At 38.2% G+C, this 21,130-nt stretch overlaps 1 protein-coding gene across 2 annotated transcripts in view; it reads right to left on the bottom strand.

Annotated features, from left to right (window-relative positions):
• The window catches only part of rictora (RPTOR independent companion of MTOR, complex 2 a), a 79,959-nt gene that overhangs the window by 22,146 nt on the left and 36,683 nt on the right, over positions 1–21,130 (bottom strand). For both annotated transcript variants that reach the window (XM_088628727.1, XM_088628726.1), the window contains exons 7-21: positions 20,508–20,634; positions 18,338–18,507; positions 15,692–15,759; positions 14,734–14,801; positions 13,837–13,919; positions 12,978–13,065; positions 11,721–11,811; positions 8,958–9,024; positions 8,773–8,853; positions 7,680–7,780; positions 6,785–6,950; positions 5,881–5,982; positions 5,105–5,151; positions 4,451–4,586; positions 3,694–3,893 (exon numbers count right to left, since the gene is read on the bottom strand). In XM_088628727.1, coding sequence (XP_088484853.1) covers positions 3,694–3,893; positions 4,451–4,586; positions 5,105–5,151; positions 5,881–5,982; positions 6,785–6,950; positions 7,680–7,780; positions 8,773–8,853; positions 8,958–9,024; positions 11,721–11,811; positions 12,978–13,065; positions 13,837–13,919; positions 14,734–14,801; positions 15,692–15,759; positions 18,338–18,507; positions 20,508–20,634 — 1,595 coding nt within the window. The remainder of the gene's footprint in view (positions 1–3,693; positions 3,894–4,450; positions 4,587–5,104; positions 5,152–5,880; positions 5,983–6,784; positions 6,951–7,679; positions 7,781–8,772; positions 8,854–8,957; positions 9,025–11,720; positions 11,812–12,977; positions 13,066–13,836; positions 13,920–14,733; positions 14,802–15,691; positions 15,760–18,337; positions 18,508–20,507; positions 20,635–21,130) is intronic.

A 21,130-nucleotide genomic window follows, 5' to 3' on the forward strand; every position in this document is an offset into this window, starting at 1 on the left:
AGAAGAAGTACAACTGTTTGTGTGTTATTAGTTTAAGCAGATTGTGTTTGTCTATTATTGTGACTTAGTTGAAGATCAGACCACATTGTTATGAGTAATTAATGCAGAAATCCAGGTAATTCCAAAGGGTTCACAAATGTTTGTTTGCAACTGTATATAGACCACAACAGATAAATAACTGAAAACTTCTCAGCTTTAATGATGAATGATCTTCCTTAAGAGGAGCCTCAGTGAATCCCATTATTCAGTTCTGGTGAAGGTTATTTTTTCTCCAGTTGGAGCTGCTGGCAGAGGTCTCTGATGCTTTAACTTTTGACAGTTATTGTTAAGCAGTACTTCATTGTCAGCATTTTTTTTTAATCAACATGTCAGTTTGGTGCCGGAAAAATGACTAGAAATTCCGTAACAATTCAAAGATGTTTTTTAGTGGGTAAACAAGTACATTTTGAAGATTTTTTTCCACTAGGGCTTCGGCAATTCAACTGAGAACAGAGACGAAGAAACAAGCTAATAGCAGCAATACGAAATCATAAATGCCAAGATGTTTCCTAGGTCTCAAGGAAAAGCTGCAAGCAGACCCGTCACTGTGTTCTGAAGGGCAGTATTTCGACTGGCAGTTACTGTCAAAGATACCCTACCACTGATTTTGTCCTGGTACCTGAAGATAACTGTAATTCCACGCCTGTTAGCTAGTTAAGAGTGGCTTTAAGAGTACTTAGTTGCTTTGGGTCAATAAATAGGTCTATCAAAAAAAATTAACAAGTTTCAGCAAGTGAGCCACAATTTAGAAAGCAAGTCATCAGACTCTTCTTGTTGAGTAAATTTAGGGTCAGTCAACCACACACTGTAACAGAAGGGTTATGTAACAAGCCTTGAAACAGGAAAAATTAGTGGTAAGTAAAACGTTAGTCTGAAATTCCTGCCAGAAGAAATGTCTGGTTTCAGAGCTGTAACTAATTCAAAATGTTTCATGAACACAAAGTAAAAGTCTTAAATCATGGTTTACACATTAATACTAGGTGTGTTGGCTAAATAACATCCACAGGCACAATCTTTTCTATTTTTTTAATTCTGTCTTTACTGTTGCCCTTTAAAGCTAAAATTAGCATTAGGACCCATATTCTTCTTCTCAATCAAGTCCCAGACAAAGATTAGAGAACCCCCAATACTGCATGTATGTTTCTTTAAAAAAAAGCTTTGGAATAAACCTTGCACATCACTCCCAACACCGCTGGTCCCAGAAATTACATGTCTGAGGAGGCATCTCTAGTTAAACCAATTTTAAATAAAAACATACAAGTACAAACATGGGGGGACACATTTTTAAAGTTTAAAAAGTATACTGTTTTTATTGGTACAGAGCAATAAATCAATTTAGCGCAATGAAGTAGTCAGCCAGCATGCTACTAGCTTTTTATATTTCATTCTTTGGAGTGAAAAGGGAGCCCCACTTATATTAATCTCACTGCTACCTGGTTTGTTTGAAAGAAAAAAAAGTATATAAACTGTTTTTAAAAACTGAACGTAAAAGTAATGCTTAGCTTTTATGTTAATTTATAGTTTTAAGACATTTTAAGATTCCAGGCTGGAGGGTTTAATCCCAGATGGGACAATATTATTGTACCCTTAAGAAACTCATATTTCTTGAGTAGGTGCCCTACTGGATAAATGTGTATTCTCCAAATCAACATTATACATGATGATTTGTTCTCAATCGGCTGATCTGGTTAAATAAAAATATTAGTCAACACTTGACATAGTGGTTGAAGCTTAACCATTCTCCAGATTTGTAAGAGAATTTATTGACATTTTGGCTGAAGGTGAAAAAAAGAGAAAAAAATTATACAATGAAATAAGAAGCAAGGCCAAAAAAATTAAATGTGTAAAAAACCTGTTCACTTAAATAATAAGATGCCAGGTAGATAGGACAGTTTCCTTGCTTCATAATAAACCGAAGCAATATGAACACGAACGTTCATGTGTGTATTTCATTTTCCAGCGGGGAGTTGCTTTCATGTGGTTTTCTCTTTACACAAGGAGCTGAACTATTTCCTTCATTCAGTGCTGTACTGGAGCACCCATTAGAGTTTCATTAATTTTCCTGCCAATTTATAATGCTTTTATAATGGTCAGGTTGCAGTTAGCAATTTTTTTCCCCATTCAAGTCAATTGGCTGTGGTTGACATTGTATTTAGTCTTCTAATCTGCACACTCTATGATTGAAGAAGGGACTGAACAATTCTTCACACTCCCTCAAGTGCTGCATTAGAAATACCTTAGGCATCAAAAAATGGCTAACTATATACAACATCATTCCTGGGATTATATTCACAGTGAAGAAAATACATAACACAATTAAAGTTGTTTTAAATAGGGGTAAATAAAAATGCTCATAATGATTAATTTGACTTAAATTTCACTGAGAGCATTGGCTTCAGATAAGGATGCAAGCATGTCAATATTTGATAGTCTCTTGTCTGTGCCATTAGCTGATCCAAGTGAAATTCACCACACAACAGCATACAATAGGTTAAGGGTCACCGGAGTGGGCTGGTTTCAAAGATAGCCTGTGGCTCAAACGGAGCCCATGAGCTGGCAATATTATGAGGGAGAGCTACTGTACATCAATCGATGCCTTAGCTTTCTTGTTAGATGATGTTGATGCCACTTACAGAAATCACTATATAAGAAAATGACTATTATAGCTCCCCTTCCCCTGAGAGAGCAGAAATTGCAAAAGCAGACATTTTGAAAGCACTTTGCTTAGTCCTCAAATAGTAAAGAGGTGGCAACCATGAAACTCTCAAACAAGAAAATGTGTATACTTTAAACTTCTGGTGCATGCGCTGTATTATATGTTAGGCCAGCTACAAAATTAAACTCCCTTATAACAGTGCTATCTCAAATCAGCATGAAGCTATAAACTGCAGCAAGAAAAAAACAAAACCCCTTCAGAGTCTATCACATCTTTGTGATAATCTATTAAGGGATAAACACTGAAAAGTGAACATTTCTTTTCATTTTCTCACACTAAAACCCCACTATCACAGTATAAAACAGATCATGAAAAAGGGCAAGCAAATTACTATGCTCCTGAGTCTCCTATAGTATATTCCTATAATATTATTTAATATTTTAGATGTTACAGGACTCTTTCCGTAGTTAATAGGTTTGCTTAAGTAAAAGAAAATAAATCCTTTATATTCACTGTTAAGACCTTTTTATTTTACCAGCTTTTTTTAAACTTTTTTGATTAACTTAAAATAAAAATCAACCATTTCCGTTACAGAAATCTATTTCAAATCCAGGATTAAATCCATGGATTGATAATATTTCTAATTATTATTACTATGTTATAAACATTACATCAATGCATTATTTGCAATGTGACAATGGTTACTGACACTTTGGTAATTATTGGTCATTTAATTTAAGTAAGCTCTTGCTGTACATGGCTTAGTAACTTTATGTGATATGACTGAATATCACCTTTTTAACTTTTTTAAATATGACTGGCCATCCAAGGAATTTGACTAGTGCCTGGAGCTGCGATTATTTCAACAGAACATCAGACTTTTATCCAGTGTCATATTGTGTTGTATGGATACACAATAAAATGAATGAGATGTCGATAAGGTTAACAGCCAGTGCTGTGAGCGCTTTGGAACAGTCAGAGCTGAGCAGTATACTCACCACTGGAAGACACTGCATTTCTCAAGCATTTTGACTCCATAGGGGTGAGAGGACAGCGACCCCAGGAAAAGGAAGTAGTGCTGGCTGAGGGTGTTGAGAAGACCATTGTTCTGGAGGCTGCGGTCAGGTTTCATTCCCGAGGAGGAGGTGAGCCACTGGACGATGTCCTTAACTAGGTCCTCCAGGTACGGCTGGCCATCCTGTTACCCAAGAGGACACAACAGGACAATGTAGAGCAGGCCAGGCCAACTGCGGTTTTCCAGGGCCAATGTCCAGCAAGTTGAAAATGTTTATTTCAATCTTCTCCTTCTCCAGGGGAAGCAAAGACTTTAACTTGTCCAATTAAGCAAATATTTAATTCAATTAAAACGTGGCATGGAAGGAAAACCAGAAACTTTCTGGTCCTCCAGAACCGTAGATAGACACCCCTTACTCCCAGGATACAGACAAATGCCAACAAAAATTTCAGAACCCTTCATGAACCCAGTCATGAGGAAAGAATAAGAAAAATTTAAAACCAAATTTCCATGGAATGTCTACATGACCATACAGCACCATAACACCTTTTCAAAAAATCCATCTGCCTTCTTAAATTTGCCTGGTCGCAATGAGAAAACCACTACTGCATTTATTTAGTTATAACGCAAACTGGTAAAACAAGAATTACCACCCATATATTAAGCAAAAAAGAAGTGCAGAGCGTGTTTTTTTGTTGTTTTTGACAACAGGAACTGCAAGTCATGAATGGCTGCTTTACCTCATCCGACTCGAGCAGGAACTCGATAAACTGGCAGCCAACCACTGTCAGCTGTTTGGCTTTGCTGTGATCCAACTCCAGACTGGCGTAAAGCTTACTGCTGGGCTTGTAAAAATACAGCAGCCTCCGGACAAACCTAGAGCCAAACATTAAAGTCACGTGACTCGAGGAAATGCAACTAAGCTGCAAAATACACAGGGCAGACTCTAGAGCACATCACTGGAATGAAAGACGGAGAAACAGGCATACACTGTCCTGCTAAAAAATAAAGAGACTGAGTAGCTAAAACGGCCTTGATTAAATAAAAATCTGACATGACCACCAATTGGAAGTTACAGTATTTGACAATATTTGACAGTTTTGGTTTTATATTGGGCAAACAACAGTTTACCCTGACAATGTGTGGAAAGTAAGAAGAGCTGCTGTTGGTTTCAACTCAGCTCGTTAAAAATACTTATTAACAGGACTTTTAAAGATTTTATTATAAATACATACAAAATGTGTTCTTTTTGTACACAAATTAAAAAAAATATCAGTGAAGTACTCTTGAATCAACTGAAAAAGTGGAAAGCATTAACCAAATTAGTAGCTGTGAAATTCACTGTGATAGCTGTTCAGCACATCAGTTGATGATAGGAAGAGACTATCCATTACCTGTGGATCTGCTCATCTTTGTTGCTTCGCAGATTAACATTCGGCCACTAGAAGAAGAAAAAAGTAGATAAAACTTATTACGTAGATTCAATAATAAAACATATCCCCTACCACTTTTACCATTTAAAAAAAGGAAGCAACACAATTACAGATCTGCTAAAGTCACAGTCACACAGAGGGAGTTCCAGAAGCTGTATGTTGTTGTCTAAAGAACTAAGACATGACTCTCTCCCCAGAATCATAGTGTAAAACAACAGAAGACTTCTTTTCTAGAGAGTGTTTTTTAATGGATTGTTTTAAGGGATTCTTTGCTCTTCCTGTTATGGTACATGTTTTTTGGGGAAAAAAGACTCCAGCAGTGTATCAAATGTCAAACAAAAAAACTAAACCAGAATATAAAATGTAATTACACTCTTGCATTTTGAGTTTTTCATTAGGCACTTCTGTCATTTTTGTTACTATGTGTCTTTATGAATCACGGTTTTCAGAATAAGAGTGAGGATTTGTGTCTGTTTTAAAGTGCTTGTGGATATTTCTGATATGAGAATCAAATGTGTTTTATGTTACTTTGTACAAATAACAATGTGTTGAACATAAATATGATGAAAACCTCCAAATACAAAATTGTCAGCCATCGATAATACCACTTTCTATCAGACAACTGCCATACGAGACATATTAAAATCTGTGCACAACCATTTCTGCATTTGTTGATTAAACTGGACATTTAAATTAAAATATTTTTTCAAGCCGAAGGCAGGAAGGTCTGCCCTCACCTTTAAAATTGTTCCAATGAGAACCCAGTTCCAGTCCAAATTCTGTTTGTGGTTGAGGATTTGACTATCTCTGAGGTTCATCATAAGAGCTTCTTCAGTGTCCTAGACAAAGAAAGGAAAAGTGGATATTTTTAATTTGTAATAGGAAATTAAAACGTCCCTACAAAAAGGTTGAGCATCTGTCTAAACAACAGATAACCTGACAAAAATCAAGTCAAGATGAAAAAAAGGTTAAAAAGAGATAAATCTCAGTCACAGCCCATGTGGTAAGGAAAGTAAACATGTTTTGCATAAAAACAGACAAATGATTATTAGCCAGAGAAGGCCACTCAAATTTTACTACTGGATATTAATGATTACTATTAGCTGCTGTTCTGAAGTATATCATTTGTTTCATACAGCACTTCAATTTAAAATTTTACACTTTTAACAATATATCCCAACATTCTGTTATTGCTTTATTATTGCTTCCCCACATTGGCTAGATGACAGTAATGATGCGACAAGATGAGCATCTAAGTCTTTCTCATACAGTAGGTAGCTTCTTCAAGCTCAGTGTGTCCATCAATACCTTGGTTTTGCTACACCCAAATAATAATTTGCAGTTGTCAACATTCACAATATTGAATTATCCAGATCCCTCTGAAATTCCTGCTTGTTGCTTATAAGGGGTTTTACAATCCAATTTCAATTGTTGTGTTGTCTCCACGTGTGACTAGCTTACTAGCTATACCAGAATCTGGACCACTGAAATGGCCCATTACATGGTTCTCAATTGAAACACACACCATTACGTTGAATGTCTACTACATGCAATTGGATAAAATTGCATGCAGACACAATATTGTACAAGTAACAACTTTTCAAAAGATGTTTGATAAGCAAGTTAGTTTGCAGCTCGCACCTTGAGAATGAAGATGTCTTTCTGTACTCGCAGGTGCTGGTCTCTTCTGTAGTGTGCTGCCGCTGACTTCCTGATGATGTGGTCCAGATACAGGCTGTGAGGCTTGGGACCCCTCTTCTTCTTTTCATGGAAGCGTTTTAGGCAATTCACTGCTGCACTGGCTCGCCTGAAGAACCACAGACAATAAGCTCTCTTTAGTTTATTCTGCCTACTGTATGTGTTTTCTTAAACAAAACCTAAGAGAACATAATTGACTGCAGTAAACGTCAGGCTACTTGGACTAAAGAATCAGTTATTCAGTGACAATGCACAGAACAAATTCAGATATCAGCATAGTACCTATTTTAAACAAAGCTACCAGCACACGTCTTAATGTGCTAAATAAACCCCCAATTTTGGTTCCTGATCGCTTTCACTCTTTTCATCTTTTTAAAATCATATTTTAAAACTTTTAAGAAACAACCTCCACATAAAGAGCGAAATGCGTGTTAGGGTTAAGTCATGTTTCAAAATCCCCAAATTGGTTGGGTATAGCTTTAACGGCAGATTCCCTTTACCAAAGGGAGGTGTACAATTATCAGGTGGCAAAAAAATCATTTCAGACTGAGGATAGGAAATGACTCTTTACACAATGAACTAGGGGAATCTGCAACAGGCTGCCCAGCCAGGTGGGTGAGGCACAAACTCTAGGTTCCTTAAAAAAAGAGACTAGACAAAATGCTCAATTCACTACCAAACATTACAGGTCAAATGGCTTCATCTTGTTTGCATGATGTTCTTATATTATTCTAAAAGGCTGAGATGTCACTGTATTTTGTACCTCATATCACTTATATATGTGTCAAGCCGTGGATTACTAAACAAACAATTGACGCCAGAGTTTTGAGGTACTCACATCCTTTTCTCCTGTGAAATATCGAAAGAGGCTGCCATGTTCATCAGGGTGGGCAGGCAGTGCAAATGATGGCTGTGTGAATGTGGAAGGATTGTATTGGCCTGTGGAAAGAAGGCAAGGAAAGGACACAAGTTTGTGACTCACATTCCACTGAATACCATTTTAGTGGACTCAGTTGCTGGTCAATACAGTACACAGTATAATGTTAAAACAATTATTTCAACATTTTACTTATGAAATCTCAAAGAGCCCTCAAGCAAACCTTTGTTAAGTAGTTTAGTAGGTTGTGCATACTGTACAAGAGAGATTCTTGTACAGTATGCTTCTAAGCCCCAAAAAATAATAAAGGCGTTTTCTGTGGCACGTAAGTATTTACATGAAGCAAATCATGTAAGGTATAATGGGGCAGCCATCTAAAGTATACCTACACAGCTTAACAATTCTTTTGAAGGTAAATGTTAGTGGGTGCTGAAAACTTAAAAAAGATAGATTAAGTATAAAAATGTATTTTTTATTCTGGGAAAAAGCATATGTATGTACTATCGGGTACAGAAATCCAAATTGCCAAAGCCTGTTTTATTTGTATTTTTTCTAGGAAGCTACTACAGTAGCAACGGCCTCTAGTGTTATTTTCAATTAGGAAATACATTTAGGAATGTTTATTAAGGACTTTGGCTTAACCTGCTTGGCTGAAGGCCAACCAACTGGACTCCCCATGCAGAGGGAGAACTTAGCCAAGGGGGAGCTTCATAAAGAGTGGAGATAGGGAGCAGGAGGGATGCAAAAAGACTAATGCGAATAATATGGCATTAGATGCTCAAATATGGCATTAATAGTTTTTCAGGAAATAATGTTATGGAGTTCTACAACATGTCATGTTAGTTAGATTAGCAAAGGAGAGGGAGGTTGCTGTCATCTTCCCTGAACTTTGGTTAATCACACCCTTGAACCTCAAAGTATCCTAGGCAGTGTGGATCAATCTGGTGTCACTGTTTTACTCTGAAGAATCAGGTTATGTACGATAACTGAAAGTTAGTTTCTGCAACCTCCTACTGTGAACAGGAGCAGGCAGATTCTGTAAGATTCACGTTACCATGTGCAAAAGTTCTCCCAGGAGGATGGTCGCGCGCACGGACACGTGGTCATCGCTGCTCGTGATTACTTCAACTAAGCCCTGCGTTTAACCAAAATACACAGGATTTTAAAAAGGGAAAATCTACGGTTGAAAAAAACATCATTAACAAAATAGGCGAAGAGAAACAACTGCCTGTTCCGCACCTCTAAGAGTCCGCTGCTAATGAAGGCGGAAAGTACCAGGGCCAGGTAGTTGTCCATCAAGTCAGGCCTGATGAATACAAGCAAAGTAAAACATAAGCGTTAGTGTTACTGTACAGCAGGCCATGGGTTTTAAACCCGTTTCCCCATATCACTGTAGTGACCATATGAGTAATATCAGCCCAGTGCATTCATTTTTCAGCATATTCTGTGGCTAAGGATCTGTGCCTGTGGCTGGAAGGTTGCCAGGTCTTATCCTGCGGTCGGCAGAGGAATCCTACTCCGTTGGGCCCATGAGCAAGGCCCTTAACCCCAACTGCTCCAGGGGCAACGTATAAATGACTGACCCTGCGCTCTGACCCCAAGCTTCTCTCCCTGAGTATCTCTGTGTCTCATGGAGAGCAAGTTGGGGTATGCGAAAAGACAAATTCCAAATACAAGAAATTGTATATGGCCAAAAAAGTGATCTTATCTTAAGATACATGAGGCATGACTACCTAATAATGGCTGTATTTGTTTTTTTTCTCAGTTTTTTACTTTTGCTCTCCTGTTTTTATATCAGTGCTAGGCTAAAAGCTGCTCACATGGCAATTTTAAACAAAATGCAACAGACACCATCACACATTCACAGCCAGTCATGGCATTGTACCCATTCACATCTCCTTTTTCTCTAACTGTTGTCTGTGAAAGCGCAGAAAAACCAGCCTCACTGCAAACACACACAGGGCCTCGTCTGGTGTGCCAACTCTCAAACATCTAAGCAGCTGCCGGCCTCCAAATAAGCCTGGCATTTGCCCCAGAGCCATAAAACACAGCACTTTCCAATGTTTGTTATTACGAGGTCAAAACAGAGAGGCAAGAGCAGCAGACACATTTTTGGCAAACCCAGCCTTTCTCAGTATATACTGTACTAGTATATATGAAAACTGCTGCATTGATGACATAAGAACTCCTGTCTCTACCCTCCCCAACACTGGCTTGCACATTATTGTATTTTATCATGGTAAACCAGTAATGCCATTACTTTCATTTTTTCATCTGGACTATGAATAATTCTTTGGGACATACTTCAACACAACTAGAAATCTCACTTTCATTTTATTCTGGTCTGTTCCTGGAATATTTGTCCTTTTTCTGGCTTGTGCATAGCTAATTACACTTTTAATTTAAAATTGAGGGTTCAGTCCAAGTATAAAAAAGCAACACCTGAAAAACTTTCTTGTATAGAGCTCTGACACAATTAGACAAGCCCTAAGTTGTCCCAGTGATGTAACAAACAAAGAACTAAGAGCTGTTTTTACAGATCCTTAAAACTGCTTAACCTTTCATATGTATCACCTATTCCTTCTGCACAGTCACCTATAACAGGACTATAGCTTCATGTCTTAACTGAAACATGAAGCGCAAGGAGGAAGAGTAACTTGCTCAGTGAGTTAGAGCAGTGCCATGTTTCAAACCAAGAAGCCCTCTTTCTCTTAACTACAGGACAGGCTAGTCCTCAAGGGGTACGGATACAATAAGGAGCAATACCCTGCCGACAGCCATGTAACAGCATACATGGTTCATAAAATGATTCAGTAGTTGGCCAATACCATTTCTGCGGTACTGGTGCAGAATTTATCACCATTGACCACTGACTGCCAACAGGGGGATTTTAAAGAATTTTTAGAGAAAAACACAACTGTTCAATCTAAACTAGCCACAGTGTCCACAATAGAGAAATGTGTCACAGGAATAGTCACGTCATTACAAAAGATGACTTTTGATGGTGGTGCAAAAGATGTTTGTGCGCCCAAAGGCATCCACCAGGCTTTTAATGAGATGTGTGGTTCTCACTAGAAATGAACTTGGGATTTCTAAACTCATGAAACTTTTTACTTGTGACCATAGCTGAATAAGAACTGGTGACTCCTGAAATTCCTTAACTATTCAGGTCACGATTCACTCACTATCATCGTTTGCAAGAAATCTGCTGAATGCTTTGTTATGCTGGATGTGTATTCTGCAGGATATTCCTGCTTTTGCACGCAAGTGGAATTTCATATTCCACCATTGTGCAGGGGTTACATGGAGGGGAAACATTCTGGACACCCAAGCCTTTGCATTTAATCAGGCAGGCGCCATAAAGACATTAGCTGGTGGGAAACAGCAGTAATGCTGACAAAGTTCAAGCAGCTAAACATGGGAAATCACACATCTATAGTCAGTGAAGTTATAGCAATATTTAAATTATTAAAAATAACTCAAATAACATATGTCTACAAAACTAAAAAATACAATAATGCCATGAATCTACAAGTATAACTGATATTGCCTTTGATTTTCAAATGACTAGTTGTTCATTAGCTCGTTCAGGCTTTATTCATAGCGCACACAGTCAGAACAGCTATAATGAGGCTCTGCATGGAGGATCGATGCAGTTTCTGCTGACCACACAGCACGCTTGTAGGCGCTGGCAGGTGACAAACGAGAGGAAACCCTGGTCGGAACTGAACACACTCAACCCCTCTGGTGACCAGTGGAAGGTCTCTGTCTGAACTCCAGCACATACTGTAGCCCTCTTCTATGAACCAAGACCCTTACTGGATGAGCCTCTTCAGAGATACATAGTGAAGTGTGTTATTTAAAAAGAAATGCACTGCAATATCAATGGAAAGAAATTTGAATCAAACAGTTTTCTGGGTGAAAGAAAGGAATCAGACAAGGCTCTGTGGTATGTGTTACAAAGAGAAAGTCTCAGAGGACCAGCAGGTCATTGCTTCTTACCTTGACCTGGCTCGATGTGGAAGTATGATTTTTGCCTCAGCTGCCACAAAACCATCTGACAGCCTCCAGGTGTCCTGAAATCGACTGGGGTCTAAACGTAACAGATAAAAAGCAAAATGCATACCATAAATGACTGGAAGTATTTGACTGTCATTTAGTGACCAGCCAAGGTTTTATTTCTTCATATTGTTACATACTTGAACACTGCTTATTTGAACGAAACACTGAAGTCCATAGCACCTACAGGATGGACTGCATGTACCAAAGCTTGCATGTGCAAAAAAAACAGGTGAAATGTGGAAATGTAACTGCCTAATACTCGATACTCATTCACTCCTAATACATGCCTATCAAAGCTAGTTAAGACAGATAAACCTATGAGTGGACACTCATTTATGTGTGACTGACATGGACCTTTATTAAAATAATAAACTTAATTTAATATAATCATCTCAAAGAGCTTTGTGTCCCATAAAAGCAGACCATGATAAATCTAAATTTAAAACAACACAAAGCCAAAAACTAAAGGAACTCAGATCAAACAATCAGATAAAACTAGAGCTAATTAGAGCTCTAGAACTCCAGAGCAAAACTGCTTTCTGTCCCACTTGCTCACATGCAAGATGCACAAGGTGGGCCAAGCGAGACAAGGGAGCACCGAGCGTTCCACACTAAAATGAAAAAAGAAACTAGAGAACTGGTGCCCTCCCCACACTGTTACATGAAGATCACAGGCCACAATCAAGAGAAAACAGATTACAACTGACTACTTATCTAACTACTAATTTCGTTTTGCACTCAACGTTCACACACCACATCTGTTTTCATAACAAAATCTAAAAAAGTTGTTAACTCGCATGGAGTGACTGGGGGTTAATACTGAGGATCCTTTTCAAGACTCAATATTAATAATATTGGCAAACTCTTTCCAGAAGTGTGTCGCATCATGGAATATCTTGCCTCCCTTTCCTTTTCCTGCTAAAATCTCACTAAATTCAAATCTGGAGTCACCGGAACATAACGACAACAAAAACACAAGACAGCTTAAATAAATAAGCACTAAATAACAAAGCATGGACCAAATTGTTTTCTGCTCCATGCTCAAAGCAACAGTTCTGTTCCCAACTCCTATTTCCACATAACATTACCCCGTGCTGAAAAATTATAGCTCAAATCTGAAGGAATTTCAAAGTACTGATTATTAATCTAATTTCGAGAACTGAGAAAACTCTTTTAAGGAGGACTGGCAATACCCACCCACACTGAGAAGAGCTTCAATAAATTCGTTTGTCACAACAGGAACTGGGAGACGAAAAATGTCATACATGACCTCCAACAGGCCGCGCTGGGGGGAGAGGAGAATGGAGATAAGAGGAGGTTCTGGGCATAATCTAGTGCAGTACAAAACAGAGACAAACCGAGAAAGGGCACACATCACTTGCACTGGTTTAAGGGCAGTAGGAAACACGGTCACACTACTGCGAAAGAAACAAGCACCTTAAGTTGATTTTAAAAAATCTTTTTTTAACATTTTATTAATGCGACACTTATAAAATATGCTGGTCACCCCTAATGCTCAGCCCTAAACCGGAGTAATCTGCCTTGTATATTATAAAATAAGAATGCAATCCAAACTACCTTTACATTTGACTCAATAACAAAACATCTTCTCAAATGTTATTGTACTTATTTAATGTAACCTAAATAATTATATTTTATTCTAACAAAATAGACACCAGAGAAGAAATCTGTAGTGGTCCAATCGGCCTGAATTTGTTAAACAAAACATTGTTCTTAGTGTGGTAATTCGGATGTTAAAAGGTAACTTACTCTAATGTACAGAAAAGGGAGATTAAGGTTTTTGTAATATAATAATAATAACAATCCTAACATTTCCCTTAAGAAATATTTATTTTACATTCCCCAATCCCCTTATTAAAACTAACATGAGAATGATACATGTGTGTTGTACTGTTACACAAGGTTTGCGAGTGTAAATGGCAGACAATCACTTTGCTCCGTGATATCCAAAGGGGACAAACACTAGCACACATCTGTGAATTGTTTGCTGGGTGAACAACCTCGTACTGTACACTGATGATGAAGGTGTACATACCCGTACTTCCATATTTGGTATGCAAAGCAAACCTATGAGTGACTGGATTCCAGAACTGCCCGATTTGCACAGGTTAATAATTCCTACAGAGTTGGAAAAGTAAAACAGAAAAATAAAAGGGTAAGTGAAATGAGACAACAAGATGGGTATTTTAGGTCAAACGAGCCCAAAGGTAATGAAATGTATGAAAGGATCTTCTGGTTTTACTTTGAAGGACAAAGCAAAAGGGTAATTGATTAGAACTTCTCTCAAACCTCACAACTCTCACACTACTATTAAAACTAACATAAGGAGACAGTTTTACAAGAAGTCTTAAAAGAAGTTTAAAAAGGTACACATGACGCAGTGGTCAGGTAACAGTGGCTCAAATTCCTAACCTTGCTTTTCAAATTCCTAACCAGATAAAGAGAGCTTTGCAACCGTTTGTTTAGTTATTAAACATTGGAAAGTCATGTAGTTTCATGTAATTTATTTTTTCCATTCCAACGATTGAATTGATTTTCTTATTAACAGGTTACTAAGGTACCGAGACATTTTGTACAGTGCTTTGAAATAGTAATATATACCCGTAATCTTTTCAAGGATATATAAGAAAAGTGGTCTTATTCAAGTGTTTGTGGGGTGAACAAATGGAATTTAATCCCCCCTCTTCCAGGAACATAATAACAAAGATTAAATTCAAATTTCTTAAAATCTGCCATAGCCAAATTAACAGTTGCATAGTATATGTGCATTTTAAATGATCTTTTTTTCTGCTTTTCACTGGGGAATTAATCTCTCTGAAGTTTACATGCTGATAAAGCTCCCTCTAATATTGACTTCCTATTTTTTTCTGAAACCACAGGTTTTTTGACCACTGGTAATCTCCAGGGTTTTGATACAAGCATATATACCTACCTGACCAAGACCGGAAGGCTGCCACTATTGCCATTTTGCTGGCAAGAAAGCGTGCTTCTCTGTCTTCCCTGCCAGAGAAAAATCAGAGAGTAAGCTGAAAAATCCTGAACAAACCAATACGCATCACAACCACTCGACCAATGACTCTTTGTGTGAAGAAGTTTTTTCTTTTGGATTTGTGCATGGAATGATTGGTAAATGACAAATCTCAACAGGTCCTGAACAAGCTGCCCACTACTGTAAAACTGGTTGATTTTCTGCATTAATCCTTTCCTCTCTGTCTGCTGTCGGGAGTCTACATGTGCACAATCACAGTGGCAGCACAGTGTCCATACCAGCAACATGCACATAATGGGAAAAGACAAAAATGAAAAGCCTCCACTACATGTTATGTGAGATAACTCTTTCTACGCCAATGTGGTCTGAAATCCTACACAGCTGGGACTCTTTCAGGGTCTTCAATCATGTTTCTTCTACTAGTACTTTCTCTTAATTCTAAACAGTTAAATGGCATGCGACAGTGTACCAAGCTTTCACAGCAGTGTTACAACTTTCTAGGATGATCTCATCACAGTTCAGAAGCTACGCAGGGATGGGCTCAGTCAGTACTGGGAAGAGAGACTCGGGAAGATGAGGAAAGGGGGAAAATCCAGAGGGGTGTTGGATATCTTTCACACTGCACGCTCACAGCACCAACAGTAGAGTAAGGAGGATGGATGCAACTGTCCACGTTCATAGGCTTCCAGATGGCCACATGGGGTCACTGCTGCACTACAAGCCAAGGTTACCCTGGCAACTGTTGGCCAATTGTGCATTGCCCTTAGAGAATCACAGCTGGAAAATGACACAGCTCCGCCAGTCTGGACCACATGATAGGCCTTTATCAGAGAAGACATCATCGATACAGTAACTCAGTAAACCCACAGTATTTTAGAATTAAGTAAGTATGTTTACTTACTTGAGCTGCCCTTCAGCTGTGTCGGGGTTGTGTCTGTAGTGAAAATCTGTGTAGGGTGCCAAAATTTGCTGAAAGAAAAAAAATAAAGCAATCATCCTTTACTTTTCGCACAACTAAGATGTTATTAAGCATCATTTAACAAAATTATTATTAAGCACAAGACAAAAATAATTGCACTGCGGCCATCAGGTAAGAGAGTGGAAGAATTGTCAATTTTATTTAACTAGACTTAGTCATGTTTATAACAGGTGAAGAAAAAACAGTAGTGTTTAGTCTTTTAAATGCTTATCAGACTCTAAAAACAACATACAAGTATTAAAATAATCATGATTATCATGTCATTAACCTAAAACCCCCATGGTTTGTCTTCAACCACTGTTTCTGACTGAAAACAACAGTTATATGTTGAGAAAAACCACAGCTTTTGATGTGTATAATAACTGCTACAAATATGTCTCTGCTTACATTAAAGCCTGATTAAAAGGAACACGCACAGACTGAAATTGCCCATCATTCCAAACCCCTTCAGTCTTTGCTACAACACAGTGGTGCCACAGATCAAGACAACTAGCACCTCCCGGAGAAGAGTCATAGCCCCCAGCCCAAACAGATCTCATAATCATGCGTACAACAACAACTCCAGTCCCTCACCCACAAGGCAGCACTCTGATAGACAAACACAATAAGCACAAGTGGAAGGTGTGTGACAGGTATTTGCCACAATTATGAACAAATAGTCAGAGATGAGTGAAGGCAGTTCAGGCCTTATCTCTTGTCTGGTTCCTTGTAGTTTACAGATTCAAGAACCTTGACAAATATTTCCTTCAATGGCATTAGTAACTTCAACTTCTAAGTTCTGAATTTACAGCTAATTAAAACAAATACACAGCAACGTCTATCAGTAAACATACTGTATGTGAAACTATAAGAATTCTGGTGTCACAGATTTATTTCATGAATTGGACAAGACATTATTCTAATTGGGCTGTAAAGTATTTTGAATTATGTATTAGACACACAGAGACGTTTAAAGACATATGGATACACAACATCTCACAGATGGCTATCATGAAAAGAGCTTGCTCTCGGTGGAGTTCAGTGTGCTGTTCCTCACCAGCACACCCTGATTCTGTCAAGGGAGCCAGCCAGGATTAAAACCTGCTCCTTTACAATGGGACTTTTTCACCAGGAGACCTTGCTTGCCCTGTGAACATTCCATTGACTGAAGACAGACAGGAATGGAAACCTTGACCAGTAGCTCTAATTATTCCTGAAATTAAAGGCGTATCAGTTTCCAAACAGGAAGCAAAACACAACACACCTTTCTGAAAGCTAGTAATGTATCTCTTTAATCTTCTTGGGAACAAAATGCATTGCTATAGGTCCGTCTACAGTCTGTACAAAACAAACAACTGGCTTTTAGTCTGGAGAAACTCCAGCATGAAACATAAAGCTAATCAAAATGGCAAAAGTATGGAGCATTAACCTAATCAAAATATAGGAAATGCAGATGGTAAATCTTGCATCTTGTATTTTGCACAATTCCTTTCATTAAATTATTTTAAATGTATCCCCTGCCCCCTGTTATTCAATAACATTTATTGAATATTATACTCCATAATGGGCTCTGTTGTTGTGATCCCAAATAAAAATACTGCCTTGAATTAGGATTTTAGTTGCCAGATCCCTAAAGAGATAGGACAGTCACCTGTTTGTATGCTATGCCAACTAAAACCAAACCCACAGACCAATTTCTACAATTCATAGATTTTGGTTGTTCTGAAAATGAAAATCCTTTGGCACTGAATAGATGAAACAGAAATGATGAAATTGAGAAAGTTCAACAGGTCTCAACAGAGCTAAGTGCTTTTTTGCAGTGAGCCCTAGATAGGTTTTCACCAGGCAGATGAAAAACTTTCTCTGGTTGTCAGATCACACACTTGCAGACCTAGAACATAGTCTTGCATCTGCTGGTGAGGGAAATATAGAAAAAGGACCAGGTCCCAATGTGCTTTCTGATTCACTAACAACTCAAGAATTGTTTTAGGAGTTAAGAGGGTCAACCAATGGAGCTACATGACTTAAAATATAGATTATTATTTGATTTACAAGGTGGCATTCTTAGGGACACTATATATTAAATTTGATCTTCCTTAAATATGTTAACATAAATATGTTTCAGGTTGGAACTTAGGATACATCACAAAATGTGTAAAAAAACTGGTAATCTGAATACACAGGATGTGTATGAAGAATTCTTCCAAGATGAGTCACTTTTATACACTTCTTTCCATCAAGTGCTGATTAATTAATTAAGAAGAACCCTTGAAACCGCTCTTTGGTTAGAGGGGCCAGAACCATTCTAGGTCCCTTTCAGTAAATAAATTCTGAAAACCTTAAATGAGCTTTCAGCAAATTTTTGATAATAACACAGATTCTTAACAGAACCACAGCTTCTTCTTCTTTTTTATTCTTCTGATAGAACTCACCACCTAATGACTGGTTTCGGGAACCTTCACAAGACTACCCGGGGGCCTCAGTGGGCTTTGGTTTCACTACAGAAATGCACTACTGGGGAAGGTGCTTCTATGAAAAACCCATGGGAGTCCTCTTTGCTTAAGCCCAGTTAAACAGGAGCCCATGTACCTCCAGTTCCACATCGGAGCGCACATACTGCCGGGTCTTGGGGTGATTGAGGAGATGCAGTATGGTCGTGATCAATGCCTCGTTTATGCGGCTCAACTGGCAGTCGATCACGTTCTTCAGGATGGTGCTAAGGCCTCCCCTCGAAGCCACCACTTCTGGGTTCCTCAAAGCTGAGAAAAGGGAAGGAAATATGATTCATGCTATGCCCTGTTCCAAGCTGATGAGGGAGGGTTATGGTTAATTTTGAACATACAGTGAGGTCAGGAGCCGGTCACACAAGAGGTTTGCTCCTCTTTCCACAGTACTTCTCACCGTTTGCTGGCTACAATTGTTACTCAGGGATGTTAAGGTCACAGATGTGATTAAAGCACAATTCCAACAATGTATCCAAGGAAAAATGTGCCATGGCAATAGAGAGGGGCTACAGCAAGCTCTTATCATTGTGTGGCCACTAAAACACTAGAAGGTGAAACCAGAACTAATCCTAAAACTGCAAGCCTGTCCATTCGAGATGATGTTCCATTACTCAGTCATTTGTCATGCTTCCTGAAGCATGAGCTAATCCGATATCCCAACTAAGACTGCAGAAAATTATAAACATACCCATCCTGCAAACAGAAAACTGCTACAATGGAAGGCATTAAAAAGCTACAGTTAAAATCAATGTTAAATCATGAAATTGTTACCATCTGCCAATCACTAAACCTGCCAGAGAGTGGAAACTGAACTTAATATGTATAACACAAATTTATATTTCTGTATTCTTATGACCAAACAATGCTACAGTTCTTTAAAAAGTGTTAAACAAATTGGAGGAAAACCAGCTAAAATCAAGTCTGAAACTTCTAGAGTCAGTAATAAAGCCTTCAGTATGTTTGTAACATCACCACTGTCAGTATCAAATGCCTGGGATCTCAGTCAATGCTTTTTTAATTAATAAAAGCAACTCCCTGTGAAAACAGTCCTCTGGGTGAAAGTTAAATTAATTTCAGCATATTCCGTGGCTAAGGATCTGTGCCTGTGGCTGGAAGGTTGCCGGTTCCTATGTATGTGTTTAACAGTATTAATAAAATGCGACTTTCTCTGCATATTGATAGTTTTACCCTAAACTGAAGAACAAATGTGGGTCACTTTCTTCTCTTTTAAGTAGATGACTAACAAAGTCTGTCAACCAAATAGTTCACTGCTGATACTGATATTCAACAAGCTTTTTAACTTTCTGCTACCTCTGAACTTTAGGTTGTGGTACAAGTTGGTCCAAGTACTTCTCACAAATAAAACTATCACAAGAATCCACTGAGGTAGAGTATAGCATTTTGCAACAGAAGTCCACTGCCTAACACATAAGGTGTAATAGATAATTGAGGAATAAGAAAGCTTAAATAAGGGATTCAGACAAGCCATCAAAGCTGGTAACTGCAGTCCTTCAAATTGTGTATGGGATCTTAAAGACATGTATTCTGGACCTCCATGTGTATACCCTTCATTATGGAGAAGTTTAATTTCTTCTAAAAAAGATAGCAGACTAACGCCATAGTGGGTAAATATAGAATACTGTGTCCTGGTTTGCTCACCATACCACAAAAAGGGTATTATAACTTTGGAAAGAGCAACATCAGTGATATCTTGTGTCAGGGGATTGTCATATACAGAGATAAAACTCTTCAGTCTACAACAAAACTTGAGGTTAAGCATATCCATGTATATAACATTTTAGGGGTATAGACGGTATAGCCAAGGGAATTATTTAAGACTCAGTAGAGAAGCACAGGGTCACAGTTGGTCACAGCTGGAAACAGAACTGGAATTCATTTAAGATGGAAAACAGAAAACACTTGTTTACACAGGGGGTGGTGGATATCTGGAACAGGCTTTCCAGTCAGGTGCTTGAAGCACAAACTCTGGGCTCCTTCAAGAAAATACTGTTCGACAGCATTTGATACCAAAACTGCCTGACCAGCAAGATGGCAAAACAGACTCCTCTAATTTGGAAACTTTTTTATGTTACGTTCTAACCTGATAATCAGTAACAAAGGTAAATGTTGGTTTTGCGGTCAAGACAGAGGAAGATGTAACTATAGTACAGAGCCACACATGCAACTTAGAGCTGCACAATCACTCATTGCGAAACACGATGACTAGATTTGCATGCATCTAATACTGTACCTACCTAGTTCACAGATTATGGCAATGCATGCACGAACCATCCGGTCTCTTTCCTGCAAACCGTCATTTCCTACTGCTATCAATGAGTTTGTTATGGAGCTGGGGAACAGCAAAGCATTCACAGTGATCATCTAGAAAGGATAAACAAGAGAGGGGTTAATTACGTTCACATAATTTTTGAAAAATGATTTCCTTGTGTACCACTGTATTGACTGTTAACAGTAGCACATTTACAATAAAGCTTCATATCCCATCAATACGAGAGACTCATACTGACACAGGGACCAATTTCCAAATAGAGAACTATAGCCCTTAGTAATGACATCTAAACTACAAAAATTTCACAAGGTAGGAAAGTACAAGACATAATGAATTAAAAATAAGATGTATTTTAGGAATTTAAGAGTCAAAAATAAATTGTCGTGTTTTAGTGTGTGCTTCCCTTTTTCCTCCACTCTTAGAGGAAACCAACCCTGGTCCTGAAGCGCTACAATGTAACCCATTTTATAGGTCAACTTTGGACCCTTCATTTCAGACAATGTGCAACAATTTCATTTTGGGCAGTTAAGATGATCTTAATTTGTTCTATTTGGCGATATACTGATCATTTGGGATAGAAATCATCCT

Source organism: Lepisosteus platostomus, chromosome 4 (assembly GCF_059453375.1).
Source record: "Lepisosteus platostomus isolate fLepPlt1 chromosome 4, fLepPlt1.hap1, whole genome shotgun sequence".
NCBI classification, from domain to species: Eukaryota; Metazoa; Chordata; class Actinopteri; order Semionotiformes; family Lepisosteidae; genus Lepisosteus; species Lepisosteus platostomus.